The sequence below is a fragment of the Somniosus microcephalus genome, chromosome 13 (assembly GCF_052327205.1).
Source record: "Somniosus microcephalus isolate GS21.2 chromosome 13, FLI_Smic_1.0, whole genome shotgun sequence".
Lineage (NCBI taxonomy): Eukaryota > Metazoa > Chordata > Chondrichthyes > Squaliformes > Somniosidae > Somniosus > Somniosus microcephalus.
Window position 1 is genome coordinate 191,721,183 of NC_140999.1, and position 25,611 is coordinate 191,746,793.

A 25,611-nucleotide genomic window follows, 5' to 3' on the forward strand; every position below is an offset into this window, starting at 1 on the left:
TTGGTGTGATTGAGATTTGTCTGAGGTCCCTTTTATTAAGAATGTCGGATCCACTCCCTGTTTATTGATAGTTTTATTAGGGAGCGGTAGAGATGCCATTTCTCAATTCGACTATTCACTGAGTTCTGCGTGTGGGGGAGAGTGAAATGTGAATTGTGTTGATGCTGTATGTGTGAGTGTGTGTGTACATGTGTGCGTGTATGCATGGGTGAGTGTGGGTATGATTACATGTGTGTGCCTGTGTGCCTGTGTGAGTAAGATTGTGTGTGAGCATGAGTGTGTGTGAGTGTGTGTGCCAGTGCATGTGTGTGTACATATTGTAGTGTATGTAACTGTTCTACCTTTAAGAGAACTATTGTATGTAACCGTCCACCTTTAAGAGAACTATTTTAGGTGTGGCACTACTTTATCCTGGCTGCTGTATACTGTAATACCGACGGTGACCACACCGGTATATAAGTGCTGTGGCAGAATTTATTGGGCAGATTCGCCCTGACCTTCGAATAGTAAAGTCCTGTTAAAGTTACTCTTGTAGTCTGTGTATTACTTCGCTATACAACCCACAGACTTTACACATATGTGCGTGTATGAGAATGTGAGTGTGTGTTTGCAAGTGTGTGTGTGAGTGTGTGTGTATATATGAATGCAAGTGTGTGGATGTGTCTGTGTGTTTGAATTTGTATGTGTGTTTGAATTTGTGTCTGTGTGTGTCTGAATTTGTGTCTGTGTGTGTTTGAATTTGTGTGTGTGTGTGTCTGAATTTGTGTCTGTGTGTGTTTTGGGGAGGGTGTGTCTCAATTGGTCAGGGCTGTGCGTGTGTCTCTCTTTGCCCTCACCATTTTGCCCTGGGATGGACCAGCTGGCTATTTCTGGTCACTTTGACCTGAATTCTACATCTATAAAGTACTCACAGAACCCTTTGTGCCTTGTTTGGTGCAAAAAGCTCTGAGTACAATGAGTAACATGCGGAGATCAAAATTATTCAATTTGTTCTTCATCTGATATGACCTTATGAAAACTCTTGATTTCAGTCAGTGGCGCTCCGGGTACATGGAGGGAAAGTGAAAGCCCATCCGTCATCTCGACATGCATGAACCCGCTTAACATTTTAATGTTCTTAAAACACTGCCAGAGCTGTGAAGATCAATCTGAGGAGGGGACGAGGAATGGGTTTGATTAATGAGGGAGCTGCGTGTGTGACTGTTCTGGGGAAAGTTGTCAGGCCCCATTAACCAGAATGGGAGCCAAGTTCTCACTGGGAGTTGCCCATTCCCAAAGGTCGCAGGGTCACGATTTGAATCACTGACCTGAAATGAGGCTGAAACATTCTCCGTTTGTCAATATTTCAAACAATTAGCGCACTCTGTTATCATCCGTGGATAGAATCAGACCCAGTGGCTCACATGAAGCGCGGTGGCGTTAGTGGGTACAATGGAACAGTCAATATCAAGCTGGTCATATCATAGAATCACACAGCACAGAAGGAGGCTATTCGGCCCATCGTGCCTATGCCGGCTCTTTAAAAGAGTTACCCAATTAGTCCCGTTCCCCCTGCTCTTTCCCCAGAGCCCTGAAAATTCTTCCCCTTCCATTATTTATCCAATTCTCTTTTGAAAGTTACTATTGAATCTGCTTCCACCGCCCTTTCAGGCAGCGCATCCCAGATCACAACAACTCGCTGCGTAAAAACATTCTCCTCATCTCCCCTCTGGTTCTTTTGCCAATTATCTTAAACCTGTGTCCTCGGGTTACCGACCCTCCCGCCACTAGAAACAGTTTCGCCCGATGTACTCGATCAAAACCTCTCATAATTTTGAACACCGCTATTAAATCTCCCCTTAAACTTCTGAGAATGCATTAAAAAAATATATAGATCATAAGTGAAAAGTCTCAGCGATTGCTGCACCTATTCCATTACTCTTAGGCCACGGGTTCATCCTGATGTTTTGCTTGTCGCTATCTCCAGTATAAAGTCAAACAATGACTGGAAATGGTGTCACCTTACCTGTGCTAGTCCTTACTTTTCTATCTTACTCAGACTAGGCTGGACTCCACTCAAGGCTTTGTGACGGAACTGAGTACTTAATCCCTCCATGGCCTCGCCCCTCCCTATCTCTGTAATCTCCACCAGCCCTACGACTCTCCAAGATCTCTGCGCTCCTCAAATTCTTGAGAATCCCCGATTTCCATCACTCCACCATTGCTGGCTGTGCCGTCAGCTGCCTGGGACCTAAGTGCTGGAATTCCCTCCCTAAACCTCTCCGCCTCTCTGCCTCTCTCTCCTCCTTCAAAACGCTCCTTAAAACCTAACTCTTTGTCTAAGCTTTTGGTCATCTGCCCTAATATCTCCTTAATGGCTCGGTGTCAAATTTTGTCCAATAACGCTCCTGTGAAGCGCCTTGGGATGTTTTACTACATTAAAGGCACTATATAAATACAAGTTGTTGTTGCTGTTAACACTTAACAAATTTGTTGGTTCTTCCTATAATGAAGTAACAGTTTCAAGCTTTGCTTAATGGGGCAGTGTAGAGGGAGCTTTACTCAGTACTTAACCCATGCTATATCTGACCTGTTAATGGGGCAGTGTAGAGGGAGCTTCACTCAGCACTTAACCCGTGCTATATCTGACCTGTTAATGAGGCAGTGTAGAGGGAGCTTCACTCAGCACTTAACCCGTGCTATATCTGACCTGTTAATGGGGCAGTGTAGAGGGAGCTTCACTCAGCACTTAACCCGTGCTATATCTGACCTGTTAATGAGGCAGTGTAGAGGGAGCTTCACTCAGCACTTAACCCGTGCTATATCTGACCTGTTAATGGGGCAGTGTAGAGGGAGCTTCACTCAGCACTTAACCCGTGCTATATCTGACCTGTTAATGGGGCAGTGTAGAGGGAGCGTTACTCAGCACCTAACCCGTGCTATATCTGACCTGTTAATGAGGCAGTGTAGAGGGAGCTTCACTCAGCACCTAACCCGTGCTATATCTGACCTGTTAATGGGGCAGTGTAGAGGGAGCGTTACTCAGCACCTAACCCGTGCTATATCTGACCTGTTAATGGGGCAGTGTAGAGGGAGCTTCACTCAGCACCTAACCCGTGCTATATTTGACCTGTTAATGGGGCAGTGTAGAGGGAGCGTTACTCAGCACCTAACCCGTGCTATATCTGACCTGTTAATGGGGCAGTGTAGAGGGAGCTTCACTCAGCACCTAACCCGTGCTATATTTGACCTGTTAATGGGGCAGTGTAGAGGGAGCTTCACTCAGCACCTAACCCGTGCTATAACTTGTGAAGAGACTCAAACAGTTTCTACATTTACTAAGAATGCTCCAGTTTTAATCTATAAGGTCAGATTTATTAGGTATTCCCTGCCTCTTCCCATCATTAAAGTCAACTTATTGTTTGGCTTATTCTGAAGCTGAACCAGACCATCGCAAACTTGCTGTCCTATTTGACCCTGAGATGAGCTTCCAACCTCAAATCCGCTCCATCACCAAGACTGCCTACTTCCACCTCCGTAACATTGCCCGTCTCCGCCCCGCCTCAGCTCATCTGCTGCTGAAACCCCCATCCATGCCTTTGTTACCGCCAGACTCGACTATTCCAACACTCTCCGGGCCGACCTCCCACCTTGCGCCCTCTGTATATTTGAGCTCATCCAAAACTCAGCTGCCCCGTGTCCTAACTCGCACCAAGTCCCGTCCACCCATCACCCCCTGTGCTCGCTGACCTACATTGGCTCTCGGTCCGTCAACACCTCGAATTTAAAATTCTCGTCTTTGTTGCCGAATCCCTCCATGGCCTCGCCCCTTCCTGTCTCTATAACCTCCTCCAGCCCCACAACCCTCCGAGATTTCTGCACTCCTCCAATTCTGGCCTCTTGAACATCCCCGATTTCCATCGCTCCACCATTGGTGGCCGTGCCTTCAGCTGCCGAGGCCCCAAGCTCTGGAATTCCCTCCCTAAACCTTTCCGCCTCTCTCTACCTCTCTCTCCTCCTTTAAGACGCTCCTTAAAACCCAACCTCTTTGACCAAGCTTTTGGTCGCCTGTCCTAATATCTCCTTATGTGGCTCGATGTGAAACTTTGTTTGATAATCGCTCCTGTGAAGCGACTTGGGGCGTTTTACTACGATAAAGGTGCGGTATAAATAAAGCTGTTGTACAATCTTCGGTCCGGTTGAATCTGCAAAGCCTCGGGGAGATTGGTTTAATTGGGTGATTGTAACCGCGACGCCTGCTCCAGCCTTTTAGAGAGGAAGGTCTCCGACATCGAGGCCAAGCATCGGACTGAGCTGGGGTCCATCAGGAAGGAGAAGGAGATGCTCCAGCAGCTGGTGGCTCACCAGATCAACGCCATCAGGGAGATGGAGAAACGCCTGCACACAGCCAGCAGCAACAACAGCGGCCTACAGCTCCAGCAGGTCCAGCTGGTCGAGACTGTCCGCCGGCTCGTCCATCTGGTCTCCCAGGGCAAAGGTAAGGGGCGGGAAGGCAGGTGTCGTGAGTGGAGCATGAGGTGGCGTCACTGTTGGAATTTAGAATAAAAGGAAGGTCTTGCAAGTTATCCTTGAGCTCTCTTGTGAGCTATCAAACGTTTAAGAACATAAGAAATAGGAGCAGGAGTCGGCCATTCAGCCCCTCAAGCCTATTCAATAGGATCATGGCTGATCTTCTACTTCAACTCCACCTTCTCGCATTATCCCCATATCCCTTGATTCCCTTAGTATCCAAAAATCTATCAATCTCGGCCTTGAATATACTCAACGACTGAGCCTCCGCAGCCCTCTGGGGTAGAGAATTCCAAAGATTCACCACCCTCGGAGTGAAAACATTTCTCTTTATCTCGGCCCTAAATAAGAGCATGCTCCAAGGCAATTTTTTTTAAAAATTCGTTTATGGGATGTGGGCGTCGCTGGCAAGGCCAGCATTTATTGCCCATCCCTAATTGCCCTGGAGAAGCTGGTGGTGAGCCGCCTTCTTAAACCGCTGCAGTCCGTGTGGTGAAGGTGCTCCCACAGCGTTGTTAGGGAGGGAGTTCCAGGATTTTGACCCAGCGACGATGAAGGATCGGCCGTTATACGTCTAAGTCAGGATGGTGTGTTACTTGGAGGGGAACTTGGAGGTGGTGGTGTTCCCATGCGCCTGCTGCCCTTGTCCTTCTAGGTGGTAGAAGTCACGGGTTTGGGAGGTGCTGCCGAAGAAGCCTTGGCGAGTTGCTGCAGTGCATCTTGTAGATGGTACACTGCAGCTGAGAGGTCGTGAGAGGACACCCTCCAGATCTATAAAACGGCCTTAAAGGAAGACCTCCCAGGCATATAGCAGCTTTTCTGTCTTCGGGACATCCCAAAGCGTTTCACAGCCAATTAAACACTTTCAAAATGTAGTCACTGTTGCTAGGAAACGAAGCAGCCTATTTATGCACAGCAAGATCCCACACATGGCAATGAGATAAATGGCCAGATAATATAGAAAGATTGAACTTGCATTTCTATAGCGCTTTTCACCACCTCGGGACGTCCCAAAGCTCTTTACAGCCAGTGAAGTACTTCTTTTTTGAAGCGTAGGCACTGTTGTAATGTAGGGAAATGCGGCAACCAGTATGCGCACAGCAAGATCCCACAAACAGCAATGAGATGAATGACCCAATAATCTGTTTTTTTAGTGATGTCGGTGGAGGGGTAAATATTGGTCCCAGGACACCGGGGAGAACTCCCCCCTGCTCTCCTTCGAAATAGTGGCCGCGGGATCTTTTGCATCCAACTGAGAGAGCAGACGGGGCCTCGATTTAACTTTAAAGACGGAATAGAGCTGTACTCGTAAAAAAAGGCAAGGAGGGACTAGATGGGGTAGTGGGTATAGTCAGTTGCAGTAACAAAGTACCATAGAACAAGGCTTGGGCAAGACTCAGGTTCAATATCCCAGAATAGACCCAATATTCGATAAAGTGTTCACTGTGATTTCTGAGGCTGAAGCACAAACTGACAGGCATCGAGTAAACAATGGAATCCTTTGTTGGAGCATTTCCTTTGTTGAATGTTTAGGGCCAGTTTCTGCGTCTCAAACCTTTCTAACCCTTCTTAACTCTCTCACTTCCCCACGGCGCTTGTCCTACCAGTGAGAGAGCAGGCAAGGGGAAACTCCTGCACGAATCTATCGCGAATGCTGCTTCATGAACGGATCTGGAGGATGGAAACCTATCCTACAAGCTCAGCTCAGCCAGTGACCCTTTGCCTGGTAGAACGGAGGGGCAGCTATGAATGGGCTAAATGTGTTCTACCAGTATCTCCCTCGCACGGTACCAGTTGTTACGTACGAACCTTGGCCCTTGGTTTGCCCTGAGCTGCTCTCAGCCATTGGGACACTACAGTTGGCCTCAGTACCCCTGAGCAAGAGAGAAGATCCCGGCTTGAAAGTGCAGATTTCTGGGCATCCAGTCGGGAGAGGCTCTATCTACATTATAATGCCCTAGACAGAAAGATCAGTCAGGGTTCCTGCTTCTGGTCACTCTCCAACGAACTCTGCTTGAAAGTGCCCTTATGTGGACGTAGAAGAGAATCATAGAATGAGACACCACAGAAGGAGGCTATTCGGCCCAGCGCGCCAATCAGTCCCACTCCCCCGCTCTTTCCCCATAGCCCTGCAATTTTTTCTCCTTCAAGTATTTATCCAATTTCCTTTTGAAAGTTACTATTGAATCTGCTTCCGCCGCCCTTTCAGGCAGCGCATTCCAGATCACAACAACTCGCTGCGTAAAAAACATGCTCCCCATCTCCCCCCTGGTTCTTTTTCCAATTACCTTAAATCTGTGTCCTCGGGTTACTGACCCTTCTGCCACTGGAAACAGTTTCTCCTTATTTACTCTATCAAAAACCCTTCATAATTTTGAACACCTCTATTAAATCTCCCCTTAACCTTCTCTGCTCGAAGGAGAACAATCCCAGCTTCTCCAGTCTCTCCACGTAACTGAAGTCCATCAACCCTGTTACTTTTGTATTAAATCTCATCTGCACCCTCTAATGCCTTCCTAAAGTGTGGGATGGTACAGTCGTGTCGTGGTGATATTACTGGACTAATAATAAAGTGTGGGATGGTACAGTCGTGTAGTGGTGATATTACTGGACTAATAATAAAGTGTGGGATGGTACAGTCGTGTAGTGGTGATATTACTGGACTAATAATAAAGTGTGGGATGGTACAGTCGTGTCGTGGTGATATTACTGGACTAATAATAAAGTGTGGGATGGTACAGTCGTGTCATGGCGATATTACTGGACTAATAATAAAGTGTGGGATGGTACAGTCGTGTCGTGGTGATATTACTGGACTAATAATCCTGAGATCATAGGTTCAAAACCCAACATGGCATTTTGAGAATTTGAATTTACAACAACAATTTGCATTTATATAGTGCCTTTAATGTAGTAAAACGTGGAACTCACTACCACAGGGAGTGGTTGGGGTGAACAGCACAGATGCAATTATGCAGAAGCTAGAAGAGCACGAGGGAGAAAGGAATGGAAGGATATGCTGATGGGGTGAGATGAAGAGGGGGTGGGAGGAGGTTGGTGTGAAGCATAAACACCGGCACGGACCAGTTGGGCCGAACGGCCTGTTTCTGTGCTGTAGACTCGATGTAATTCTATGTAAATTTCTTCAGCCCATAATCTTGCCGCTCTACCTCCTTCAAAGGTCAGTGCTCTGGTGTGTCACACGAGACTGGAGACATTCCAGGCTGGCATCATCTCTTACCTTCTATTGGAAGAGCATAGAGTGTAAATATGTTGTGCAAAACACTGTAACACAGCGCTCAACCAAAGATGGAGCTGAAACTTTGGTTGTTTTATTTTGAGCAAGAATGTTTAATCTAGCCAGAGGTCAAGTCCCGCGATGCAGTCAGTGTATATCTTAGGATTTGGCACAGGAAAGAAATATCATTAGAAAGAATTTCGAGCGATGGGCCGGAACATATAAACTTCAGCAGCTTGTATTTATTACCAAGATGTGACTGTTTGCGCTCGCCCCTAGATTCCTGACCTGATCAGGTCATACATTATCTTATCTAAGTCATCACTACAAGCCAACCTTGCAGTTCAGCCTCTGCGGTACAGGCTCCTCCAACAAGTTGGCCCCATGAGCGTGTCAGTTAGGCTGACATGTTTTTCCCAGGTCGGAGCTGGTGATGAACTTCACAACAGCAGAAGTATTCTCTTGGAGATCAGCGGGACGGGAGAAAGCTGAGGTAGTGAGCTTCCTTACTTACTTTCAAATCCCACTCCAAAGACCTGAGTACAAAAATCCAGGCTGACACTCCCAGTGCATTGCTGAGGGAGCGCCGCACTGTCGGAGGGGCAGTACTGAGGGAGCGCCGCACTGTCGGAGGGGCGGTACTGAGGGAGCGCCGCACTGTCGGAGGGGCAGTACTGAGGGAGCGCTGCACTGTCAGAGGGGCAGTACTGAGGGAGCGTCGCGCTGTCGGAGGGTCAGTACTGAGGGAGCGCCGCACTGTCGGAGGGGCAGTACTGAGGGAGCGCCGCACTGTCGGAGGGGCAGTACTGAGGGAGCGCCGCACTGTCGGAGGGGCAGTACTGAGGGAGCGCCACACTGTCGGAGGGGCAGTACTGAGGGAGCGCCGCACTGTCAGAGGGGCAGTACTGAGGGAGCGCCGCACTGTCGGAGGGTCAGTACTGAGGGAGCGCCGCACTGTCGGAGGGGCAGTACTGAGGAAGTGCCGCACTGTCGAAGGGGCAGTGCTGAGGGAGTGCCGCACTGTCGGAGGGGCAGTACTGAGGGACTGCCGCACTGTCAGAGGGGCAATACCGAGGGAGCGCCGCACTGTCGGAGGGGCAGTACTGAGGGAGCGCAGCACTGTCGGAGGGGCAGTACTGAGGGAGCGCTGCACTGTCAGAGGGTCAGTACTAAGGGAGCGCGGCACTGTCGGAGGGGCAGTGCTGAGGGAGCGCAGCACTGTCGGAGGGGCAGTACTGAGGGAGCGCCGCACCGTCAGAGGGTCAGTACTGAGGGAGCGCGGCACTGTCGGAGGGTCAGTACTGAGGGAGAGCGGCACTGTCGGAGGGGCAGTGCTGAGGGGGCGCCGCACTGTCGAAGGGGCGGTACTGAGGGAGCGCCGCACTGTCGGAGGGGCAGTACTGAGGGAGCGCCGCACTGTCGGAGGGGCAGTACTGAGGGAGCGCCGCACTGTCGGAGGGTCAGTACTGAGGGAGCGCCGCACTGTCGGAGGGGCAGTACTGAGGGAGCGCCGCACTGTCGGAGGGGCAGTACTGAGAGAGCGCAGCACTGTCAAAGGGTCAGTACTGAGGGAGTGCTGCACCGTCGGAGGGGCAGTACTGGGGGAGCGCCGCACTGTCGGAGGAGCAGTACTGAGGGAGCGCCGCACTGTCGAGGGGCAGTACTGAGGGAACGCCGCACTGTCGGAGGGGTAGTACTGAGGGAACGCCGCACTGTCGGAGGGGCAGTACTGAGGGAGCGCTGCACTGTCGGAGGGGCAGTACTGAGGGAATTCTGCACTGTCGGTGGTGCCGTCTTTCGGTTGAGACATTAACTCGAGGCCCCATCTGCTCTCTCAGGTGGATGTAAAAGATCCTAGGGCACTACTTCGAAGAAGAACAGGGGAGTTATCCCCGATGTCCTGGGGCCAATATTTATCCCTTAATCAACATCACTAAAACAGATTATCTGGGCATTTAACACATTGCTGTTTGTGGGAGCTTGCTGTGCGCAAATTGGCTGCTGCCTTTCCTACATTACAACAGTGACTACACTTCAGAAAGTACTTCATTGGCTGTAAAGCGTTTTGGGACGTCCGGTGGTCATGAATGGCGCTATATAAATGCAAGTCTTTCTTTTTCATTTTCCTTTTCGAAGGTAAGTGTCTTTATCGACAGATAACACTGGGTCCGTGTGACCTCCTGCGCTGAGAGGAATTTTCCAGTGTATTTTTCCATATTGGTCCTGGGGTTTTTCTGGGGTTTTTTGCTTGTGTCTGTGGGTGGGAGGGGCGAGGTGAGATTGGCGGGAGGAAGAGTCTAGTCATGCTCCAGCCATCATGAGTGTGGGCCAGGCTTGATGGGCCAGCTGGCCATTTCCTGCCAATCTATTTTATATGTTCATACATAGGCCGGTCAGGTTACGAAGAAATGTACAAATTGGCTGCCGCATTTCCTGCAGTGAAGCACTTTGGGACATCCTGAGGCTATATAAATGCACGTTCTTCACCTTGGGTCTAGCCTACACGTGACTCCAGTCCCACCCTAGGCAGTTGACGCTCGATGCCTCGAAAGTGGCCCATTCAGTTGTAACAACAATGGCTATAAATGAAGGCCCACCACTGCCTTCCTAGGAGAGCTAAGGATGGGTAATAAATGCGGGTTTGTCAGTCTTGCCCCCATCTCAAGAACAAATGAAAAAGAGGGCTCGATGTACCATCTGCTGCTGCTCATGGCGAGTTGGCTGTAGGGAGCTAGAGGTGATTGAGGCCTTCAAATCTACGCACTGGCGCACTGCTGGTTCACACATTGCAACTGCTCCCTAAGTATTTAAATCAGAAATGTATGTTCCTGTTTCTAGTTATGTGCAGTTATTGACCCAGTGGCTGTCAGCGGTGGTTGGATAAGTCACTTGGAGTAAACTATCTTGACAAATTACAGTTCCAGCTTTCACTCTTATCACTATGTCCTCCTCCCCTAATGGAGCATTGATCTGATGGAGCTTTAACCCCAGGCATTTTGTTAGATGATTAATGTAGACTGACATCCCGGGAAATATGAAACTATTTGCTCTTTTACCACCTGCATCATCCAATAGGTCCAAAGCATACGAGGTGCCAGTAACACGGATTCCCGAATGCTGTGTAGAAAGAAAGGGAGAGGGAAAGAGAGAGAGAGAGAGAAAAAAAGAGAGAAAGAGAGAAAGAAAGAAACCAAATTGACTTGCATTTCTATAGCGTCTTTCACAACCATGGGACGTCCCAAAACACTTTACAGCCAATGAAGTACTTTTGAAGTGTAGTCACTGTTGCAATGTAGGAAACGCAGCAGCCAATTTGCGCACAGCAAGCTCCCACAAACAACAATGTGATAATAACCCGATAATCTGTTTTAGTGATGTTAGTTGGGGGATAAATAATAACCATCTGCTCTTCTTCGTAATAGTGCCACAAATGTGGGAGTCAAAATCAGACTGGACGCAAACTTTCCCCAGACTCCAATTATCTCTTCAGCTGCTGTTTGGCGGCACCAAATTTGGAAATAGAAGAGACACTGTGCCATTTGTGTCTCACCTTCATGTATCGCTCACCACTGTCTGTCTCTAAGTGCTGTCTCGGAGGTGTGTGAGTGACGAGTCTGTCAGTTGCTTGTCCCCAGCCAGCTGCTCGAAAGCTTCAGGGAATCTCAATGCCGTGTTGATCTGATAACCCTGACTCGCCGAGGGTGCTGCTTGTTACGATCATCGACCTCTAACCGGCGGACCTTGTGTATAGACTGTTAGTGCATGTGGGGGGGGGGGGCGGGGGCAGGGATGGGGGGAGGGGGGAGCGGCCATTGCCCCAGAAACCGCTGGAAATCTGCTCTACTTTATTTTTATGTTTATGTCTCAAACCCTTGTGGAATACTTAGGGGTAGAAATTGGCCAGGGAGGCAACAATGACCAACTGGCTGTGGCCTGGCCCCAAGGACACCTGAAAAATGTCCATACTGGCCACGGACGATTGTCAAGCATCTAAGGCAGCCAACGAAAGTAGGCGTTAGGCCTCTTGTATGTGCTAATGAGGGGCTAACGCCTGTTTTAGGGCCCCTTTGGGAAATTGGGCTGTCCTGAGTGGGGCAGGCATCGGGCCTACTCCACTCAGGCTTTCCAGCTGTGGATGCAGCCTAGCAACCGGCCTCCACTGAAAATTCATGTGGAGCCAGGAGGGGCCTGAATAGAGTTGCCAACTCTGGTGGGACATTTTCCTGGACGTCTCACCGCATGACCTCCCACCTCCAACCGCCCCGCCCCCGCACTCTCGCCATTGGTCGCCCGACATGCCCATCCACACGACACCCTGCCCCCCCCACACTCCCGCCATTGGTCGCCCGACATGTCCATTCTCACGGCGCCCCCCCCTGTTAAATCTGTGAGTTGTTCAAGTAATTAATACTCAGACTTAATCAGTAACAATAAAACAGGTCTTTACTGGTTGGAGGTAGGGACTATACGTAGGTCTTTACTTCATGCCCACAGGCGGGAACTGAGGGGAGATCAGTACCCACAGTACTATTTATACCCCTATGGCCAGGAGTGGTACTGCGTATCACTACGCCCAACAAGTAGTGCAGTCCTGTCCATAGGTTCAAAGTAGCACACATATTACATACACAACACCCCCATACTTCCGCCATTAGTCGCCCGACATGTCCATCGTCACGACACCCCGCCCCCCACACTCCCGCCATTGGCCGCCCGACATGTCCATCGTCACGACACCCCGCCCCCCACACTCCCGCCATTGGCCACCCGACATGTCCATCCTCACGACACCCCGCCCCCCACACTCCCGCCATTGGCCGCCCGACATGTCCATCCTCACGATGCCCTGCCCCCCCTCCCCTCACCCCACAACTGCCATTGGTCGCCCGACATGTCCATCCACACGACGCCCCGCCTTTCCACGGCCAATCGGAAAGTGAACAGTCTCTTCATTACCTGATTGGACAACGCCTGACTGTCAGTCAAACGGCCTTCTTCCCCCCCGTCCCTCACCGCCAATATGTTTGGAACTAATAAACAGAGTGTTGAAAGAAAATCAAAAATAAAAACAAAATTTTTGTTTATTGCCCTGAGGTTTTTTTCTCCCAGCAGTGTCTCAGTGATTAATCTTTCATTCCCGGAGACTTCAGGACAATCCCGGAGTGTTGCCGACTCGAGGCAGGAATGCTCCTCCCGACTTCCCAGCGCTCCTGCTGACCTCAGGCCGTGATCAGCTCCCCCTCGCCCCCCTCCTCCCGCTGTCCTCCTTACCTCCCCCCTCCCCTCGTCACCTACCTGAGGGCTGCTGCCGGCGAGGCAGGCGGCCTGAAATTTATTTCTGCGCAAGGCCCGGAATACTTAGACGAGGCCCGAGGTCCAATTTCGGGCCGGCCTCAAGCCCCTTGGTTGGGCCACGCGCTGCCTTCCCCAGGCAAGATTCCACACCAGTCTAGTCTGCCCCCCACCCCCACCCCAGTGACAAGAACAACTCTGAGAAGTCTATTATCGGTACGATAAGCAGTGATTTCTATTTTAGTCTGGATTGAATCACTGGCTCAACCGTTTAGAATCCCGTGTTTTCGATGCTATCTGCCAAATAATACTTGATCCAAATGTAGAATTCCGTAATAAATTATTTCAGCATTCCAATTATTTGTATCGATCGCTAAAAAACATAATCTTGAGCTTTATCACTTGACCTTCAAAGCATTGGGAGAACTCATCGCTCACCAACAAATTGGCCCCCTCGTCTTTCAAACACGTTCCTGTCAGACAAAAGCTCGAGGACAACAGAAGGAAATAAAGAAAGACTCACATTTCTACAGCACCTTTCATGACCTCAGGACTTCCTAAAGCGCTTCACAATCAATGAAGTACTTTTTGAAGTATAGTCACTGTTGTAATGTAGGAAACGCGGCAGCCAAAATTGTGCACAGCAAGCTCCCACAAACAACAGTGCGATAATGACCAGATAATCTATTTTTAGTGATGTTGATTGAGGAATAAATATTGGCCCCAGGACACCGGAGAGAATTCACCCCTGCTCTTCTTCGAAATAGTGCCATGGGATCTTTTACGTCCACCTGAGAGAGCAGACGGGGCCTCGTTTTTTTAAATTCCCTCAGTAGATGTGGGCATCGCTGGCAAGGCCAGCATTTATTGCCCATCCCTAATTGCCCTTGAGTGACTCACTAGGCCATTTCAGAGGGCAGTTAAGAGTCAACCACATTGCTGTGGGTCTGGAGTTACATATAGGTCAGACCGGGTAAGGATGGCAGATTTCCTTCCCTAAAAGACATTAGTGAACCAGAATGATTTTTAATGACAATCCAATAGTTTCATGGTCACCATTACTGAAAGTAGCTTTTTATTCCACATTTATTTAATTAACTATATTTAAATTCCCCAGCTGCTATGGTGGGATTTAAACTCTTGTCACTAAGGTTATTAGTCATAGCTCTTGGATTACTAGTCCAGTAACATAACCGTTCAAAAAGACGGGTAAAGAGGAAAGAAAGTGTTAAGTCTGTGTGTTCTAGTTGTAATTAATAACACACAGACTACAAGATTAAAGTTCAACAGGCCTTTACTGGTTGGAGGTCAGGACTATACTAAATACAATCTTACTACACAGTGCTTATATACCGGTGGTCACCACCGGTATTACATATACAGCAGCCAGAGAAAGTAGTACATCTCTTAAGGTGGAACAGGTTACATACACCACAATCCTCCCTTTTTAGCTTAATAGTCATATCCCCATTTAACATAACATCATAACATATATACATATATAACTTCAGGTATAAACAGTTCAAAGGTTCAGTCTCTCAGGAGGCCTTCTGATTCGGTCTGGATAACGCCTTTCAGTGGTCTCTGATTCTTGTTGCTGAGGTGACTCTTCTTGTTGGTTTCCTATGTATTGGACGTCATCATCAGGTACAGTCCCTGCCGAGGTAGATGCTTCAGGTTCATTAACGTCTTCCACAGTTGTCTCTGTCGCAACCATGGGTTCGACCCTTGCTCTCGATTCTACCAGTTGATCCGCATGACGCCTTATCACATTATGACCAATATCTACTGTGTACATCAGAGGTCCTTGTCTGGCCCGAATTGTTCCGGACTGCCATTTTTCGTTTCCATAGCCCCTTGCCAACACTGGTTGTCCTACTTCGAAACTTCGAGTGGACTTGTTATTAATATGCCGGAACTGTTTGTTTTCCACTTCCCTCCGCACATTTGGTTTTAACAAGTCCAACCTGGACCGCAACCTCCTGTTATAAAACATCATGGCAGGACTTTGGTTAGTCACTGCATGAGCGGCGTTTCGATACGCCATTAGGAAATTGTCCACCTTGTGCTGTAGCGGAATCTGATCATCGTTCATGGCCTTTATTGCCTTTTTGAATGTTTGGACAAATCTCTCGGCCAACCCGTTTGTCGCCGGATGATATGGGGCAGAGGTATAATGTTTCACCCCATTCTTCTTTAAGAATTTTTGGAATTCTTCCGACACGAACTGTGGTCTGTTGTCCGAACAGATCTGTTCTGGCAATCCGTTCCTTGCGAATATTGTTCTTAACACCGCAATTGTCTTTTCTGAAGTAGTGGTATTCATCTTGATTACTTCTGGCCATTTGGAATGTGCGTCCACCGCGATTAGGAACATGGAGTCCATGAATGGACCAGCAAAGTCAATATGTACGCGTTGCCATGGGGCTGAAGGCCATTCCCATGGGTGTAGTGGTGCGATCGGAGGTGCATTTTGCACTTTTTGGCACCCAGCGCAGCTTTTCGTCAACTCCTCTATCTGTTGGTCAATACCCGGCCACCATACATAAGCCCTAGCAAGACTTTTCATCTTAACTCCCCCCAGATGACCTCATGCAGTTCTTTTAGAACTCTTTCCCTTAACTTGGGAGGAATAATCACTCTTGTCCCGTACATCAAAGTACCATGGCAGACGGACAGCTGGTCTCGCCTTGCCGAGAATGCCGGTAACAGAGGATCACCACGTGTTGGCCATCCTTTCACTGTCACCTCGTAGACTCTGGACAGTGTCGGGTCGTTCCTGGTTTCTCTTTCAATACTTGCATTGGTGACTGGTACTTGCACTCGATGATGGTCGAATGAAATAACTCAACAGGGTCAACTTTCGTCGTTTCTTCTTCTTCGGGTAGTGGCAGGCGCGACAGCCCATCAGCATTGCCATGCTGCTTCGTACCTTTGAATTCTATTTGATATTGATGTGCCCCTAGGAAAAGGGACCATCTCTGGAGACGCTGTGCTGTCATCACTGAAACACCCTTCTTAGGGTTAAAAATGGATACCAACGGCTGATGGTCTGTCAGAAGTGTGAATTTTTGGCCCTGCAGGTAATGATTAAACTTCTTCACTCCCCATACAAGGCTGAGAGCCTCCCTATCGATCTGCGCATAGTTGCGCTCAGCGGAGGTCAATGATCTGGATGCAAACGCGACTGGCCTTTCCGTGCCATTTGGCAACTTGTGTGAGAGTACTGCCCCAATACCATATGGAGAAGCATCACAAGCCAACCGAATAGGCAGTGTCGGGTTGAAGTGAGCCAACACTTCCTCTGAGGTGATCAATTCTTTGCTTTTGCGAAATGCCTTCTTACAGTTTTCGCTCCATTCCCATGGTACCCCCTTCTGTAAAAGAGCGTTTAGCGGGTGCAGTACCGTGGATAGATTTGGTAGAAATTTATGGTAATAGTTAATCAATCCTAGAAACGACCTCAACTGAGAGACATTATCCAGAGCGGGAGCCTTTACAACTGCCTCTATCTTGTCAGGAGACTTATGAAGCCCCTCCCGGTCAATGACATGACCACAGTACGAGATCCGCTTCTGGAAGAACTCACATTTCTGCCGATTAACTCTAAGTCCATACTCTTTCAGTCTGTTGAGCAGCAGTTCCAAGTTTGCGAGGTGTTCTTCATCACCATCACCTGTAATCAGAATATCGTCCAGGTAACATTGTGTGCCTGGAATTCCCTGTAATACCTGCTCCATGGCCCTCTGCCAAATTGCTGGAGCCGATGCCACTCCAAAAACCAGCCTATTGTACCGGTACAAACCTCTATGCATGTTGATCGTGAGGTATTGGCGTGACTCTTCTTCAACCTCCATCTGCAAGTACGCCTGCGCCAGGTCTATCTTGGTGAAGTGTTTCCCGCCAGACAACGAAGCAAAAATATCCTCAATCCGCAGAAGCGGATACTGCACCGTGTGAAGCACCGGATTAACGGTGATTTTGAAATCTCCACAGATGCGAACCTTCCCTGGTTCTCCTGGCTTGTTGCTCGAAGGACGTTTCATAACGGGAACAATGGGCGTAGCCCACTCACTCCAATCTACCTTAGACAGTACACCTGAACGTTCTAGCGCTTCCAGTTCCGCTTCTACGGTAGGTCGTATTGCATAGGGTACCGGTCTGGCTTTAAAAAATTTTGGTTGTGCATGTTCATCAATCTTGATGTTTGCCGTAATTCCTCTCAGTGTTCCCAGTCCCTGCTGGAACGCCTCTTTAGCATCATCCAATATTCTGGACAATCGTTTAGGTTTGACATCTGTTTCCCCGGAATCTACCGTTAGTGCCTTCAAGGAGTGCCAGTCCATATTCATTTTCCTAATCCACTCCCGTCCCAGTAGTGGTGGACCTCCTTCAGGTAGCACATATAAGTCCATTACTTGGCTTTCTTCGCCCTTGTGGACCACTTTTACCTCTATCTTTCCGATGGGGTACACTCTTTGCCCCGTGTATGTTTTCAATATAATCTCCGTATCCCGTAGGGGAATATGTTGGAATAACCTTTTGTAATCTTTCTTATTCATGACCGTCAATGCCGATCCAGTGTCCAATTCCATCTTTACTTGGACTCCTGCTATCTGAAGGGTGACCCAAATTGTCTGAAGATCTGCATCCTTACCAACGTTGTGTACTCTTAAGCTACCCAGTTCATTACTGCTAGCGTCTGAATCTGACTTCTGTTCGGTCGAACTGTTCTTTGTCACCTTGTGTACCTTTATGTATTTTCCTTGCGGTGACTTTTTGTTGCTGGTCTTCTTTCCTGACCGGCATACTTTAGCTATGTGGCCAAGCCTGCCACACGTTCTGCATTCTTGGTTTTTAAACCAACACTGGTTCTGATCGTGCGTTGTCTTTCCACAATGATAACATTTTACAGTACTCAAACCCAATTTATTTGTACTGAGTTCCGGTGACCGTAGCTGCATTACTGCCGTGCCTCTCGCTGCGGCTTCGTGTGCTGCTGCCATAGTGACCGCTTTCTCAAGTGTCAGCTCATTCTCCTCGAGCAATCGCTTTTGTGTATCTTCTTTTAATAAACCACACACAAATTTGTAGTGTATGTACCTTTAAGAGCCCCTGTGTACTGTAATACCGGTAGTGACCACTCGGGTATATAAGCCTGTATAGCGTCTTGTATCTTTTAGTTCAGCCCTGACCTTCGACTAGTAAAGACCTGTTAAAGTTATTCTTGTGGTCTGTGTGCAGTGATTCATATTAACCATAACTGGAACACACAGACTTAACAGTGGCGACGAGTACGATCTTACCCTGCGGCAGAGACATATCCAAGGCAGTTTAACGGGCGTCGAGAAGAGGCATCCGCCCTCATCATCCTGCTGAGAAAAGACTCGGGTCTGAAGAGCAAGGAAGAATCCTGACACGAAGCCTTCCATCAGCAACAGGCAGTGATCATCCTTTCTATCACGGTGGTGGGTAAGCCGATCAGCGACGAGCAGCAAGTCGGCCACGTTGGCTGTGACGTAGGGGAGGGAAAAACGGAGGATATAAGGGCGGAGAACTCGACCACAGCCGGGGAAAAGAGCCGGACAGAAGTCGGGGCCAGAGGCGCTGAGACTGGGGCAGCGTAAGGCACGGGAGCCGCGGTGAATGCAAACGCAGCCGGTGTAAAAGACCGGGCTGCAAGCGAGCTGGGAGACGCAACAGCGTCGAGAGAGAGCTCGACCGCGACCGGTGAAAAAGGCCGGGCAGCTACCGAGGCCGCGAGGCGCAGCGACCAGGACAGCGTAAGGCGCGGGAGAAATTTTTTTTTTTTTTAAACCGCGGAGAACTCAGCCGCAGCCGGGGGAAAGGACCGGACTGCAAGAGGGGCTGGGAGGCACGATTTGAGAACCGCTGGGGAGGACGAACGCAGCAATACGGCAATCGCCATTACAGCCGGTGGGGGAGAAAGGCAAACGCGGGAAGCCGCCATTTTCATAGGCGGGGGAAGAAGACAAGCGCGGGAAACCGCCATTTAAAAAAAAATTAAAGAAAAATTTCTTTTTGTTTCTCAAGAAGATTGCGAGGATGCCTAAGCGTGGTAACATCAACGATTTCGATCCCGATGTTGAAGATTGGGCCACGTATGTAGAACGCATAGAGATTTATTGTAAGGCAAATAAAATATCCGATGAAGATAAAGCACTAACCTTACTAAACTCAATGGGTGTGAAGACATACGGGCTATTGAAGCATCTTCTATCACCAGCTAACCCGGCGGATCAGGCTTTCGCTAATATTGTTGCTGTCCTGAGAAATCATTTGAACCCCACACCGCTGATGTTAGCGGAACGATTTAAATTTTATGCGAGAACGCAACTGAAAGAGGAAAGCAACGCGGAGTATTTAATTGAACTGCATAAGCTAGCGAAACACTGTCAGTTTGGGGAAAGACTGACAGAGGCACTGAGAGACAAATTCGTGTGTGGATTGTCGAAAGAAGGAACACAAAAGCGGCTGCTTGAAGAGAATGATCTTACACTTGATAAGGCTGTCACTATTGCAGCATCGCACGAAGCCGCAGCGAGAGGCACTGCGGAAATGCAGCTGAAGGCAGCGGTACTCAGCGTAGATCAAATGGCTTTGGGTGCAGCGAAATGTTATCGTTGTGGAAAGACAACACACGATCAGAACCAATGTTGGTTTAAAAACCAGGAATGTAGAAAATGTGGCAAGCTTGGTCACATAGCTAAAGTATGCCGGTCAGGAAAGAAGACCAGCAACAAAAAGTCACCGCAGGATAAGTGCAGAAAGGTACATAAGGTGGCTGAGAAGAGTTCGGATGAACAGAATTCGGATTCAGACTCCAACAGCAAGGAACTGGGTAGTCTGAGAATTCACAATGTGAGTAAGGAAGCTGACCTACAAACTATCTGGGTCACACTGCAGATAGCAGGAGTCCAAGTGAAGATGGAATTGGACACCGGATCGGCATTGACGGTCATGAATAAGCAAGATTACAAAAGGTTATTCACACATATTCCCCTACGGGATACGGAGATAGTATTGCAGACATACACGGGGCAAAGAGTATACCCCATCGGAAAGATAAAAGTCAAGGTGATACACAAGGGCAAAGAACACCAAGGAATGGACTTATATGTACTACCTGAGGGAGGTCCACCACTTCTGGGACGGGAGTGGATCAGGAAAATAAATATGGACTGGCACTCCCTAAAAGCAATAACGGTAGATTCCGGAAAAAAAGATGTCAAACTTGAACGATTGTCCAGAATATTGGATGAGGCTAAAGAGGTGTTCCAACAGGGACTGGGAACACTGAGAGGAATTAAGGCAAAAATCAAGATTGCAGAACATGCAAACCCAAAATTTTTCAAAGCCAGACCGGTACCTTATGCGATACGACCTGCTGTGGAAGCTGAGCTGGAAGGACTAGAATGTTCAGGAGTACTGTCTAAGGTGGACTGGAGTGAGTGGGCCACGCCCATTGTTCCCGTCATGAAGCGTTCATCGAGTAACAAGCCAGGGGAACCGGGGAAGGTCCGCATCTGTGGAGACTTCAAGATCACAGTTAATCCGGTGCTTCACACGGTGCAATATCCGCTTCCGCGGATTGAGGATATCTTTGCTTCATTGTCTGGCGGGAAACACTTCACCAAGATAGACCTGGCGCAAGCGTACTTACAGATGGAAGTTGAGGAAGAGTCGCGCCAGTATCTCACAATCAACACGTACAGAGGCTTGTATCGATATAATAGACTGGTTTTTGGAGTGGCTTCGGCTCCAGCAATTTGGCAGAGGGCCATGGAGCAGGTATTACAGGGAATTCCAAGCACTCAATGTTACTTGGACGATATCCTGATTACAGGAGATGACGATGAGGAACACCTTGCAAATTTGAAACTGGTGCTCACCAGATTGAAGGAATATGGACTTCGAGTTAATCGCCAGAAATGTGAGTTCTTTCAGAAACGGATCTCGTACTGTGGTCATGTCATTGACCAGGAGGGGCTGCACAAGTCACCTGACAAGATCGAAGCTGTTGTGAAGGCTCCCGCTCCGGAAAATGTATCCCAGTTGAGGTCGTTCCTAGGGTTGATTAACTATTACCATAAGTTTCTGCCAAATCTATCCACGGTGCTGCACCCGCTGAATGCTCTTTTGCAGAAAGAAGTACCATGGAAGTGGAGCGAGGATTGTAAGAAGGCCTTTCGCAAAAGCAAGGCATTGATCACCTCAGAGGAAGTGTTGGCTCACTTCAACCCAACGCTACCTATTCGTTTAGCTTGTGATGCTTCTCCTTATGGTATTGGAGCAGTACTCTCACACAAGTTGCCAAATGGCTTGGAAAGGCCAGTCGCATTTGCATCCAGATCATTGACCTCCGCTGAGCGCAACTATGCTCAGATAGATAGGGAGGCTCTCAGCCTTGTGTGGGGAGTAAAGAAGTTTAATCATTACCTGCAGGGCCAGAAGTTTACACTGCTGACAGACCACCAGCCGTTGGTATCCATATTCAACCCTAAAAAGGGCGTTCCCATTATGACAGCGCAAAGGCTACAGAGGTGGTCCCTTTTCCTAGGGGCACACCAATATGACATAGAATACAAAGGATCAAAACAGCATGGGAATGCTGACGGTTTATCGTGCCTACCGTTGCCAACGGTAGAAGAGGCGCCTACAGTGGACCCAGTGGAGATGTTCCACTCAACCATAGTGGAATGTCTACCAGTAACAAATTCTACCATTGAAAAGGAAACGAGAAATGACCCGACTCTCTCACGAGTCTACGATTTAACGGTGAAGGGATGGCCAGCACATGGCGAACCACTGTTGCCAGCATTCTCGCAAAGAAGAGAACAGCTGTCAGTGTGCTGAGGAACCTTGATGTGTGGATCCAGTGTGGTGATTCCACCCAAACTCCAGTATAAAGTGCTAAAGGAGCTTCACGAGGGGCATCTGGGTGGAGTGAAAATGAAGAACCTAGCCAGAGCGTTTGTGTGGTGGCCAGGTATCGATGGAGACATCGAAGAAATGACCAAGAGCTGTCTAGGATGCCAGAAGGTCCAAAACGTCCCACCACAAGCCCCTCTACATCCATGGGAGTGGCCCTCATCTCCATGGCAAAGGGTACATATCAACTTTGCTGGTCCATTTATGGACTCAATGTTCTTAATCGCGGTGGATGCACACTCCAAGTGGCCGGAGGTAATAAAGATGTCCTCCACCACCACGGAAAAAACCATCACAGTATTAAGGACCATATTTGCCAGGAATGGGCTGCCGGAACAGATCTGTTCTGATAATGGACCGCAATTTGTGTCCAAAGAATTCAGGAAGTTCTTAAAAAACAATGGGGTTAAGCACTACACGTCCGCCCCATACCATCCTGCCACCAATGGATTAGCTGAAAGGTTTGTCCAGACCTTCAAGAAGGCCATAAAGGCCATGGGTAATGAAGACATAAATCTACAACATAAGGTAGATAACTTCTTGTTTGCGTACAGGAATGCAACACATGTGGTTACAAACCAAACTCCCGCCATGATGTTTTTCAATAGAAGACTAAGATGCCGGCTGGATTTGATCAAGCCAAACATCAGAAGGGATGTAGAGAACTGGCAATTTCAAGGCATGAATGAAAGGCCAACTAGAACCTTCCAGATAGGTCAACAAGTTTTGGCCCGGGACTACCGTACCGAGAAATGGCAGCCTGGAACTATTTGCACACGACTAGGACCGCTGATGTATACCATGGACATTGGTGAAAGCATAATAAGGCGCCATGCTGACCAGATCATAGAGTCATCCGAAAAGGGACAACCTACACCACAACTCTATACGCCTAATGATGAAGCAGAGATACCCATAGTATCTACCTCCGATCCGGTGATACTGGAACCAGATGAACCCGACACTGGTATTCAAGCCGAATCGACCTTGCCAAAAGAACCTACTACACCACCGAAAACTACTACACCACCGAGGCGTTATCCGGACCGAGTCAGGAAGCCTCCAGAGAGACTGACTTATAATTGATTAACTGCAGCAAATGTGTAGATTATTGTTCTTGTAAACATGTTAATTAATGATTACTTAAAATGTTATGTACTAATTATCTAAAAGGGGAGGAATTGTAGTGTATGTACCTTTAAGAGCCCCTGTGTACTGTAATACCGGTAGTGACCACTCGGGTATATAAGCCTGTATAGCGTCTTGTATCTTTTAGTTCAGCCCTGACCTTCGACTAGTAAAGACCTGTTAAAGTTATTCTTGTGGTCTGTGTGCAGTGATTCATATTAACCATAACTGGAACACACAGACTTAACAAAATTTATCTCGTAGCGCCTCTGTCAGTCTCGTTCCAAATTGACAGTACTTTGCTAGCTTACGCAATTCCATTAAATATTCAGCATTGCTTTCATCCTTCAGCTGCCTTCTGCTGTAAAATTTAAATCGTTCCGCTAACATCAGCGGCGTGGGGTTTAGGTGATTTTTCAGGACAGTAACAATCTCCTCGAACGTCTTATCCGCCGGTTCATCTGGTGATAAAAGGTGTTTCAATTGCCCGTATGTCTTCGCACCCATTAAGTTTAATAATGTTAGTGCTTTCTCTTCATCTGGGATTTTATTTGCTTTACAATAATTTTGTATGCGTTCTACATACATAGCCCAATCTTCAATGTCGCTATCAAAGGTATTAATGTTCCCATGTTTAGGCATCATTGCAATTTAATTTATTTTTATTTTTATCCAAGATGGCGGCTTCCGCGCTCTTGTCTTCGTCCTCCGCCTACAAAATGGCGGTTTTCCCGCGCTTGGCGGTCTTCACCCGTCCCCCGACGCTGTCTCCGCTTCACCGCGGCTCTCGCGCCTTCAGTTGCCCCCAGACGCTGCGCCTTTTTAGCCCGAATGCGGCCCGGCCCTTATCTCCGGTCGCGATCGATCTCACCGCCCTTATTCCTCCGTCTTCCCTCCCCGTCTGTACAGCCAACGCGGCCGACTTTCTGGTCGCGTCGCTGCCCGGCTTACCCACTACCGAGGTAGAAAGAAGATAGCTGACAGCCGCTGATGGAGGCTTCGAGTTCAGGATGTCTTCTGCACTCTGGTTTCTCGATGTCTGCCGCGCGACGTGTCTTCCAGCAGGGTGATGAGGGTGGAAGCCTCTCTTCGACGTCCGTTCTGTGGACGAAGCCGCCGTGGATATAACTGCCGCAGGGTAAGAATCTGACTCGTCGCCACTGTTAAGTCTGTGTGTTCTAGTTGTAATTAATAACACACAGACTACAAGATTAAAGTTCAACAGGTCTTTACTGGTTGGAGGTCAGGACTATACTAAATACAATCTTACTACACAGTGCTTATATACCGGTGGTCACCACCGGTATTACGTATACAGCAGCCAGAGAAAGTAGTACATCTCTTAAGGTGGAACAGGCTTAAGTTCTTTTAAGGTGGAACAGGTTACATACACCAATGTAAAATGTGTCCAAGTGTTCAACATTGTCACACGGTGAGTGGGAATGAAATTGGATTGCCAGCTTAAATTTACTATAAAAATATGTCCAATTTAAGCTCACCCACGGGTCAACTTGGCACGTGTTACCTTGGGAAAGTGGTTTAAGGCATTAGTCAAGTCGAGGGTAGGACAGTGGAGGACTCTTCCAGTTCTCTCTGTTTACAGCCGCTTGTTCACAGATTGATACACGCACAGAGATTTATTAATGATTCATATTTCCAGGACTGGCTGAAAAGGCCGCACCCTCTCACCAACCACCCCCGCGATCTGTGCTTTAGAGAGATGAAAATCTGAGCGGCCGAAATCTTCTGCAAATATCAGAAAACCCAACCGTTTCTTGAGTGAACCTACCGGGAGACCCGTGGCTCTACTCGTTCTGTTCACTTTCATTATCCAGAACAAAATCTTCTTTCAAAATTGGAGTATCGTTAATTACAGATTTCTGGCCAATTTATATGTCCTCTCCTTGGATCTTATGCTATCCCTAATTTCCCTTGTTAGCCACGGTTGAGTCACCTTTTTTGAAGCATATTAGTGCATCCATGCTGAAGTACATGACAGTTCCCCCATTGTACAATCGAGTTGTTTCTTAAATGCATCTGTGTTTTTGCCTCCAGCATTCTAACATAGTAACATTAGGAGCAGGAGGAGGCCATTCACCCCTCGAACCTGTTCCACCATTCAATCAGACCACGGCTGATCTGCACCTCAACTCCCATTTACCCGCCTTTGCTCCGGATCCCTCGATACCCTCACACAACAAAAATCGATCGACCTCAGTCTCGAAAGCATCCACAGCCTTTTTGGGGAGAGAGTTCCAGATTTCCACCGCCCTTTGTGTGAAGAAGTGCTTCCCGACATCAACCTCTGAACGGCCTGGCTCTAATTTTAAGATTGTGCCCCTTTGTTCTGGACTCCCCCCACCAGAGGAAATCATTTCTCGCTATCTACCCTAGCGAATCCTTTTATCATTTAAAACTCAAGAGAATACAAACCAAGTCTATGTTACCTGTCCCCAAAATGTAACCCTTTTAGCCCCGGTATCATTCTGGTG

General features: G+C 48.3%; 1 protein-coding gene across 1 annotated transcript in view; it reads left to right on the forward strand.

Moving 5' to 3' along the window:
• Positions 1-25,611, forward strand: part of angpt4 (angiopoietin 4) — a 133,859-nt gene that overhangs the window by 74,970 nt on the left and 33,278 nt on the right. Inside the window, exon 4 of the mRNA XM_086005870.1 lies at positions 4,245-4,477. Within this exon, the coding sequence (XP_085861996.1) occupies positions 4,245-4,477 (233 nt within the window). The remainder of the gene's footprint in view (positions 1-4,244; positions 4,478-25,611) is intronic.